This window comes from Sinocyclocheilus rhinocerous, unplaced genomic scaffold (assembly GCF_001515625.1).
Source record: "Sinocyclocheilus rhinocerous isolate Xijiao unplaced genomic scaffold, SAMN03320098_v1.1 scaffold3, whole genome shotgun sequence".
Classification (NCBI taxonomy): Eukaryota; Metazoa; Chordata; class Actinopteri; order Cypriniformes; family Cyprinidae; genus Sinocyclocheilus; species Sinocyclocheilus rhinocerous.
Window position 1 is genome coordinate 750,170 of NW_015658759.1, and position 10,874 is coordinate 761,043.

The 10,874-nt window shown below is 37.4% G+C and overlaps 1 protein-coding gene across 1 annotated transcript in view; it reads left to right on the forward strand.

Annotated features, from left to right (window-relative positions):
- Positions 1-10,874, forward strand: part of LOC107722958 (glutamate receptor ionotropic, NMDA 2A-like) — a 110,514-nt gene that overhangs the window by 56,592 nt on the left and 43,048 nt on the right. The window contains 1 exon segment of the mRNA XM_016531456.1: positions 8,329-8,924. Coding sequence (XP_016386942.1) covers positions 8,329-8,924 — 596 coding nt within the window.

The window sequence follows — 10,874 nt, forward strand, 5'->3', positions numbered from 1 at the left end:
TTTTTTACATAAGGGTGAGGGGAGACCAAGGAGTGTTATTTGCTGCATTCAAGTGCATGACCTGAAAATACAAAGAAAATACAAACCAATTTGGGATTTACAATTATGTACACTTACAATTATTTAATGGACAAGTATATAGTGGTAATATAGTGGTGAACTACAGCTAATTTGAGTTATAGCAACAAGTTGACTATTAGTTTTCAATGGATTCAATCGTGTGAATCAGAAATTCATAAAGAGAGCCATTTACTTCATTCCTGAATGAATCAGCCGTTTGAACGAAATTAATGAATTAATGACTCAATGACTTAAAGACATTTACCGCCAGCTTTTAGTTTCTTATTTAGAATATCATTTCATTTAAAAAATAATTTCCATATTAATAAATAACAATTTAAAAAAAAGAACATTTAAAGGGATAGTTCACCCAAAAATGAAAATTCTGTCATCATTTACTCACCCTCATATTATTTCAAAACTGTATGACTTAACTTTCTTTTGCGGAACATAAAAGAAGGTATTTAGAAGAATGTTGGTAACCAAGCTGTTTTGGTTACCAGTGACTTTCATTGTATGAACAAAAAATAGTGAGATGTTTCTCAAATTATCTTCTTTTATGTTTCATAGTTTATGTTAGGCTGTTATAGCCTAAACATTTATGTGTAATAGATTTTGTTGAATCAAATATAATATTTCTTTCTAAAGCTACTTTTTGTATTGTCTACATGATACTTTTCTCATTTAACACAATATTGGCTTTAAATGATCATTTGTGGGTATTTTCACTGCCAAATTTAATTTGCGATTCATTAGATTAATTAATCGCCACGTAATGTAATTAATTAGATTACAAATTTGAATCAAATTTAAATCCATTTTCCTTCACAATCAATCAGAAAATGTGCAAATGCATGAACATTCTTTGTGGTCCCAGTAATAGGTAGTGGTTAATATGGGATTTGAATATGATTTTTTTATATAGCTCTCATTACTCCTGATCTAATAAGGGAAGACAGTGGAAGAAATGCTTACTTTGGTTGAATGGCATCGCACGTTATGAACTCAGTCTTCCTTAAGTCGCATGATGCTTCTGCTCTTGCGATTTTATTGGACTTTGAGTTTTCCACAGTAATGAAGTTCTAATGAATTCTGGGATTTTGAGTATTTGGGGGTTTGAATGGCCTAAGGGGAGAATAATAGAGACATTAAAAAGGCATTGTTTCTGCAAGCAGAAACAATAATGTGTTTCCGCTCAAAAAGAGAGACTCAGCACCGAATACTAATGTACAGGCACACACACATGTAAATCTGTATGCATACTGAATACTAAATTATATAATATATTCTACTTTTTTTTCCAAAAGAGAGAGCACATAAGTGATAAGTGACACATGTGGCAAAATATAAACCCTGCCTATATCTCTCATCTGTGTGTGTGTGTGTGTGTGCATCATAGTGGTATTTGATGGATGAGTGGTTGTTGTGATAAAGGGCTTTAGGAACGGAGAGATGTCAGGGTGGAGGTGTGTGTGAAGTGAGAAACGTTACGTTTTGATGGCTGAGAGTATGTTTAGGTGGATGATGGATGGTTAGAATAAACAAGTACAGTGTTCTGATGAAAGGATGTTTTGGAAGAGCAGTGGAAGGAATGCAAGACCTGCTTCATGGTGGCATGTTCAGATGGAAAGATGTTAGAAATGAAAGAACATTCTGATACCTAAATGAAAAAAGAGAATAGATTTGAGGACAGGGAAATACAATTCTTTCAAAAGTGACAGGTGAGACAGTGAACCTTTATTAAGACAACTTTCAGAGAACACTTTGACGAATACAGATTAATAAACGAAAAAGGAGCAATCAAAGAAGCTCCTGTGACACCTATAGTTAAAGGAACGATAACTGGAATAATGCATTTATGGCATGAGTAAAGACATTTAGATGCCTTTTGGATGTAGGCCTATAGTAGGACCAAAAAGAGAATGGATGGATGGATGGTTGGCTGGCTGGCTAGACACAAAAGAACAGACAGACAGATAGTGTGCTTGAACACTTGATTTTCCAGAATGCATTATGCATTACCTATGTTGAATTTCTTTGAATTGCATTTCAGCAAATTCTTGTGAGACATAGCCAATTCAATTTAAAAAAAGAAAAAAAAAATCACAAATTGAAAGTGAGCTAATTCTTCAAAGTTGAATTTTGCACAACCACGTAGAAAGCACCAGTCTTACTATAGTTTAGCAATTATTCATTACCTGAAACTAACAGCTCATACTGTAGACATTGGACATGTTCCTTTGTGATGCTCTGCCAAGCTTGTACTGTTGCCACCTTTGGTGCCTCCTTGTTTGCTGTAATTCTGCAAAAACACACAGTTGGATTCAGATTAAACAATTGTTTTAATTTATGTATTTATTTATTTATTTATTTGTGCCTGAATGCTCATAGGGTGCCTAAGCAGAGTTTTAGTCAAGCTGCCAAATATAGTCCCATCCAATGTTTTTTAAGGCATTCGAGTGGATAAGAGCCAACAGTGTAATCACCAACAATGACAAATTGGAGAGAACCAGTTAGTACCCATATACCATTGGCCTTGGGACATTATTCACAGATGAATTTGTGTGGCTTGGATACTGTCAGGTTCTTTCTTGCTACACATTGTTCCTTTCTGTCAGTCTGTCCAGATCTGCCTTTATCTAATTTATCTCTGTTTTGCTATTTTAACTGGCTCATTATCTCCTACTCCTGAGATTTCATCATTTGTTATAGCCTCTCAGATTAATTTTATGATACTAAAATGTTCCTTCGCTGCCTTCAGCGAGTCTTTATAGAGGCAGGAATCAGAAAGAATCTCAAGACACAATATTATCACTATAGATGGGTCATGATACAATGCACATTGAAAAATTCTTTTGAAATGTCTTTTTGTGCATTTGTGCAATGCAGTGTAATCTAACTATCAGATACATTTTTGTTGTTGTTTTATCTTGAATGCAGCAAGACTTCAAAAAAGATCACCAAATTGCATGTGTTGTATAGGCCTTGTTTTTCTGTGTACTGCCAAAATGAGTGTACACATGATTTCGGTGAGGATAGGCATTTTAATGTTATCTTTGTTGACATGTCAATGTAACTTTATACCATAAAATACCATATATATTTTAATATAAGATAAAATGGCAGGGCAACTAATTCAGATACTTGGGTCAGTGTGCATGATTCAAAATCATGTCACTGTTCTCAGTGTGTTTCTTGCGGTGCAATGAAGTGGTAGAGGTAAAGATGAAATATTTGTTACCAAGCTTCTGGGTCAGTGGCTGTAGCACAAGTGGCAAGGTTATGGGTTGTCGGGCAGCCCCATGCACAGGAAATCATGTTCAGGTGAGTCTGGTTTTCTATTACTATCACAGATATTATCAACAGGACAGTACACTTGATTGCAAAGGCTTCATGTACCTATGTGTACCTGGACTTTGCAAGGGTCAGTTTCTGACTGATGGATCCCTTGGCTCTAATATATCTTTATGAAGGTAGGTTGAAGCCCAGGGCTCACAGGAACTGGCTTAGTGGTGTGGGCTGTCAGCTTACAAAAGGTGATCTTTTCTGAGTGTCCTTTCTTGATCTGATCTAAGAGGTCAATGGCGGAACAACATCCAGTGGCGATGGCAGAGATAGGTCATCTAGCAAAATGTCTGAGGTACCACTTTCGTGCCAAGGAGGAAGTATGGTCCAAGTCCTCCTATCCTTCATGACTGTGCTCTTCAGTGATCATCAGAGCTCTTCAGAGCAGGGGATGCTAAAGGGTTGAACATGATCAACCTAAAAAGGCAAGTTCTGTCATTGGCTCTAACTTAGAGTGGAGGAGATAATTGGCTGAGTACTGTCTAAATTAATAAACATCATGGACTATGTCTTTTACCCTCTCTAAAATCATGCTAGCTAAAATGATTAGGTCATTCCTGACTATAGCTATAATCGCTATTTTCTATTGTAATATATTTTAAAATATAATGTTATGGGAAAACTGAATTTTCAGCAGCTATTACTCCAGTCTTCAGTGTCATATGATCCTTTATAAATCATTCTAATATGCTGATTTGATGCTCAAGAAACATTTCTTTTTGTTATCAATGTTGTGCTTTTTAGTATATTTAAGCAGTTATGCTGTTATGGAAACAAAATTTTCAGGATTCTTTAGTGAATAGAAACAAGAAGAACAAGAACATTTATTAAAAGTAGAGATCTTTTGTAACATTATTAAATGTCTTTAGGTTACGTTTATTCCGCAAAGATGTTTTTAATTAATCAAAAGTATTGATTTCCTAGGAAAAAAATACTGTCCCCAAACTTTTGAATGGTTGTGTAAGTGCCACAAAATGGAGGGCGGCATTTTTATACAACAATATTAAAATTCTGGCAGTTATTGACAAGTCTATAATTATTTTCATGTTATTGCTGACACATTATATTTTAATTCCATGCTATTTTTTCTGAAAAAAAAAACTAAAATCAATTATTAAATTCTCTACAAGTGAACAACATTATAATGTAAAGAAGGAAACATTAATATTTTTTGAGATTTTCTCAAGACTTTTTTTTTTTGTTGCCTGTTTTTGTTTTCTCCTGGAGTGTCAGTCAGACAGTTGTTCAAACCCTGGCCAGTCTCTGCTGAGTAATAGCAGAACAGGGAGCTTTTTCTGTACTTCTCCCACTTTGATGAAGTGAGAACAGCAGGCATTTTCCACCAAAAAAATAGTATTGCTTTGGGACATATAACATACATTCAGAAAGATTTATTCTAAATGTCTTTAGTGCCAGAGTAGCTCATTACTCTCTAATGTGTTTAAGTTTCTGTATTTAAAAAAATAATATGACCGTAGGACAGCAAACTCCCAAGCGTCATATTCTGAATCATAATGCTAACAACCATCATAAACAAATCAAATAATCTTTGATAAACTGTATTTTGGAAATGCAAATATGAATGAGCATTTTAACATTTTTGAGGGCTAGTCAGTATGTGTGGATTATCAGGATAATCTCTGGACTCTGTCTATATCACTTGAGATTACTTCAAAAGATCCATGTGGATGTTGAATTATTGATATGATTTTTCCATTTCTTCTATTTTTAAATTTGCATGACATTCCAAAGCTGGAAAACAAAAAGTAATCAAAGAAAGCATAAAAAACAAAGATTAGACAGTGTTGCAGTGATTGCAATGATTATACTGTATATCTTCATAGTGGCAGTCAAAGAGTGTTTTCATTAAGCAACATTCATATGCAGCATTATCAAGAAAATGGCAGCTCCAAGGTCAGGATGTGTGGACAAATGGGTGACAAGATTGAAGAAGTGCTTTAATGGAAATATATTTCCGCGCTCTGACCCTCATACCCTCTCTGATTAAAGCAATTTCCAGGCGCACACATTTTTTGTGTGTTTGTTTGTGTGTGTGCATCTACCTGCAAACTTCCAGCTCTACAGTTAAATCCTAACCCTCTTCACATGCTTATCAACCTCCTGCCAAACTGGAAAAACCTCTCAGCACCTCAAGGACCAAAAAAAAAAAAAAAACGATTCTTATGTGTGAGTCTGTATGATTTATTTTCGAAACCTGGTCTAAGTGCGGGTATTTTTGATTAGATGCACTGTATGTGTGCGTACATGTACACATGGCTATATAAGTATGTGCACCTTTGCATATATCCATTTACACCTGAGATTTGTGTGTGTGTTCAAGAGTGAGTGTGTGTGTGTGTGCGCGCGCATGCACCTGAGCTTCATGAGCGCGCCCGAGCTGTGTGCATACCTCTAATCCAGTTTCATCCTAGAGCCTCTTTAACCCTGAAGTGCTGCATTCACAGTACAAAAGGGACCATCCAAAAACATCGAGTGCAGCCACTACATTTGAATTGATTTATTAACTCAGTGTATCTAGGACACAGTTTTAATGTCTCCTGAATTGTTTGTGTGATATATTTTTAGAACGTGACATAACTGGTTTATGTGAAGTTTGGTGCTCGCTCAATTTTGGATCAGTGGAGATGTATTGCTTTGTGACTCAGTTATGAGCTGAAGATTCAATTTTCTCAGTAGGTTCAGTTACAGTGAAGTACAGTTTGAGGAGCATACATTTACCTCATGTAAATTCAATAGCCTTTGGCCCCTTGTTTTATTTTGCACAAAGTATGGTGCTAATCCTTGGCAAATACCTCCTCCTTACCTGTTTATTTGTGTGTCACTGTTTGTTTAAGCTCAGTATTTTAAATCTGTCACAGCACCGTGTTGGACAGATCAGCATCTGTGTGTTTGCACAGCGCATGAACCATGATATTCATAAGCTCCATTGTTGCTCGTTTATGTGTTTGTGTATTCTGAGATATCAAGCTGTCACTGCACAAGGATGCAGTCATTATTCTTAACTCAGTCAGTGACTCCAGTGTGACAGTGTGCAGCAATTTCTGTCTTTCTTCCCTCTCCTGTATTCAGCGCTCACTGTCTGCTCCTGATGCGTGCCCTTCTCTCTTGCTCGTTCCTGTTCCCTCTATAGACCTTTTCACACTTCCACGTTCGTAAAGCTGAAGGCTTCAGTAGTAGGGTACAGAAACAGGGGTGATGAAACAAAGCAAAACGATTTCATGTTATACAACTGGATGAAAGCAGATATTTTATGGTTTAAAGCAGGAGTACATAAAGTGGCCCCCAAAAGACACACTTAAAAGTCTGTGAACATCTTTGCATTAGATACAAAGTATCAAAGTACACTACCGTCTGTTTTTTTTTTTTTACCAAGGCTGGATTTATTTAAAAGATACAGAAAAAACGTAATATTGTGAAATACCAGAATCTAAAACAACTATTTTCTATTTTAATATATTTTCAAATGTAATTTAAACCTATTCCTGTGATAGCAATGCTGAATTTTCAGCAGCCATTACTCCATTTAGTGTCACATTCTTATTATTATCAATGTTGGAAACAGCTGTGCTGCTTATTTTTGTAGAAATTGTGATCATTTTTGGATTGAATAGTAAGCTAAAAACAACAGCATTTATTTGAAATAGAAATGTGAGATTATTAATGTTTTTTGATCAGTTTAATTTTGAAGAATTAATTACTTTCAACAACAAAAAATATCTTACTGACCCCAAACTTTTGAACAGTAGTGTATTTGTTGTTTTATCATTTAAAACCTAACATTTGTAGGTTTTTGCTTCAAAGTGTGATTGTGTAATTTTTCTTTCAAATAAATGTCACTTTTGTTATCCAATGCAATGACATTTGTACATTTTAAATGTGGCTTACAGTAAGTGTCCGAATGCTTTTTGAGACCACTGTACATGTGTAAACAGCAGTTCAAAAAGTTGTGTTTATTAAAGATATGCAAAAATGCAATATAAACAGGACTACATATAGCACATTAAACAACATTAGAGAAAAACCGGGTCATGCATAAAAAAAACAACCATACATTTATGAGTAAAAATTGGACAGCGTAAACAATAATATTGCACAGAGAGAACAATAATGTTCACATTACTTTCAAGCACTTTTTATTCCATATACTTTCCATGGATGTTTTAAAACCCATTTTAAATTGTTCAGAGACAGGCATATTTCTAACCCCAGCCAATTGAGCTTGAATGTATAATGACCAAATGTACACACAACAAGATAAATTACAGAAGTGAGTTTGGATTTGGATGCAGTGTACATAATAGCGAAGATGGAAACATTGCTGTGTCTGCAACTACATTATGTTTGAAGTAAAAAGGGGGAAAAAATATATGCTGCAACAGCATCAGTGAAACATTAGAAGTAACATTCATTTATAAAATGTCTCTTTGGACTTGAGTTGGCCACATGAAATCCTCTGAGAGTCACCTGAATAGCGTGCAACTCATAATTTTTCCTCATGGACCGTAACACTCTGTCTGAGAATCACCTCGCTATTTACCACCTCAGATACTTTTGTACATTTAAAATGGAAGCTATCACTAGCAGAAAGGCACCATGTCAAGCTAAGGAAACAGTTTAAAATGTTAAAGTTTTATTGTTCCAGTTCAGCTAAGGTAGTTTAGTTGGTTTATCAGAACTGACGACTGTCCATTTGCAAGAATGCAGGTGGAAGTACAATTACCAAACTATCAGAGTCGGATGTGACAACACATGATTTATATTTCCCCGCATCTCTTTATCTAACTTTCCTTTTCTGTCTTCACTCCTACTCATATTTCCTTTTCTCCTTTTCTCTTCCACCACCTGTTCTTTCTGGCTCTCCCTCCCTCTTGCTCTCTCTCTATCTCTGTCTCTTTCTTCCAGGATTCCAGTTCTTCGTTTTTCCAGTTTGGGGCCTCCCTCCAGCAGGAGGCGCTGTTGATGCTTGCTATAATGGAGGAGTATGACTGGCACGTCTTCTCGGTGGTCACCACCAAGTTTCCAGGTTTCCAGGAGTTCATAGCCACCGTTCGCGTCACGGTGGACCACAGCTTCATTCGTTGGGACCTTCAGAGCGTAGTGACGCTGGACGGCGTTGGCGAACCTGAGGACCGTGCCCATGTCCAGCTCAAACGCATCCAGTCACCCGTCATCCTCCTCTACTGCTCCAAAGACGAAGCAGCGTTGGTTATGGAGGAAGCCCGTTCACTAGGGCTCACCGGGGCTGGCTTTGTGTGGATTGTTCCTAGTCTGACGACAGGAAATCTTGAACAAACCCCGGAAGCCTTTCCGATGGGGATGATATCTGTGGCATACGATGCATGGGATTATCCCCTGGAGACACGTGTGCAGGACGCTGTGGGAATTATCAGTTCTGCAGCCGCTGCCATGTTCAGAGAGGAAGGTCGGATACCTGACGGAACGGCTAGCTGCTACGACCAATCAGAGAAGCCGGAGGTGCCGCCAAGTGCTCTGCGCAGGTAAGTACGGTTGCCATATATTGCTTAAGGATGCTTGCATGAGAATTTGTTTGCATAATGAAATGGACAAACATACACAAATATAGAACTAACCTGTGGTAAATCCTTTCATATGTACTGTGCAATGGTAGTTATACTTTGAGAAAGAGAGATTACATCAACTTTAACATGATAAAGCACAATCTTTTTCAAATTCTGTAATCTCAACATACTTATGTAGATGCTTCATGCTGTGTCTTTTGGCTCGCCTTTCTGTACTACAGCTTGGCCACCTACTTCTTTGGGCAAGCAGTTCATTTTACAAGTCTCAAACTTACTGGCAAACAGTACTCTTTCTTGTAACTCAATCCAGCAAAGTGGCTAACATGGGTTTCCAGAGTACATTATTTCGCTCTGCAATAGGTGCACTTAGAAATGAGAATAGTACTTAAAGAATTGAGTAGTACTTTTGACAAATGTGTCAAAATGATGTTCACTATATGAGTGTCCTAAAAAAAAGCAGTTTTATTGTACATAAGTGACCCTTTCATTGTAGCCATCATGTTGAAATAACTTTGAATGAGTTATAAAGACAAACTTCCAGGGAACAATATTTTCAACTTATGTTATGCACCGGTCAGTTTGTGATCTGGATGATTTTGAGAGCTTTTGGGGGTATAAGAGAGGCTAAAGCCATCATATTGGTGGTTTTGGAAGACAAATTAGGATAGGCACACACCAAGGGGTCAAGGTTTGGCTGGTTAGCATGGTCCAGTTAGCCCCTGATTGACTTGTAAACAATTGTGTCCGGAACTGAGTGGCTGCGAGCAAAAATGGCAGAATTCAAATTGCGTACTTCCAAGAAGACCAAGGAACTGGCATTGAAATGAATGCTAACGGACAGCTTTCTCCAGGCATTACAGACCTCCACGTACTACAAGACACAAACTCAGCACCCTTCGCAAGGCACAAATTCATGCACATGCTAACCCATAGTAAGTCCATTCTTGACAGCATTTCAGCAAACAATGTGGAGGAAGGTCTTGCGATTTGCACAGAATGGGGAAAAAGAGCCAAACAATATGGATGAGACAGTGGTTGAGCAGACGTGGGCAGTAGCTAGTGCTTTTTTTCCCCTGGAAATCTTATGGGCTGCTTGTCATTGCTGCTTGGAGATGCACAAATGCACACATCTGACTGTTAGGCTAGATTTCAAAGAGTTTGCGAGTGTGTCATAAGTGTGTGCACTGTGAGCATCCATGATGATCTGTGGCTTAAAACATAAAAGGGTGACAAGCAAGTCTTGTAGCTTGTGCTAGACTTAAGCGCTTGCAAAATGTAAAGGTCAACAAAAAAAGAAAGAGCCAAAAGCATTTATTATAGTTCACTTGATTTTGTAGTAGGTCTGGTTTCCAACCTGTGGACTGGGACACACTAGGGGGCCTCATGAAAACCTTAAAAGTATTTCAATGTAAAAATTATTTCTAATATATTAAAATAATCTCTTATCTAAAATAAAATGCTAAAAAAAAACATAATCAATAACAAAGAAGTGGCCTCGTATTAGAGACCTGCGCGGGACGGATTTTTCAGTCCCGCTCCCGCAAGATTCTGTCCCGCGCTCGCCCGCTCCCGCAGAAATATATCTTATCTGGTCCCGCTCCCGCCCGCGACATTCATGTTTTGTCCCGCTCCCGCCCGCAAAAGCCCGCATAAAAGTAATCTATATAGACTTTTTCAGTACATCGAAGAAATTTACATGAAATGGTTCTGTAACATCTCCTAAGCTCCACAACATCCCAGCATAAACACTCCCGATAAAATATTTGTTATTTAGGCTAAGCATCAACATTAACATCAGCCTGTAATGGCCCAAGGGAGAAATTGGTTCTCTAGGAACTACCCTGCTGGCTAGTTCCTAGAACTAAGTTCCTAGAACTACGCGGTGCGAAAGCCCCTTTTGTCCGTTCA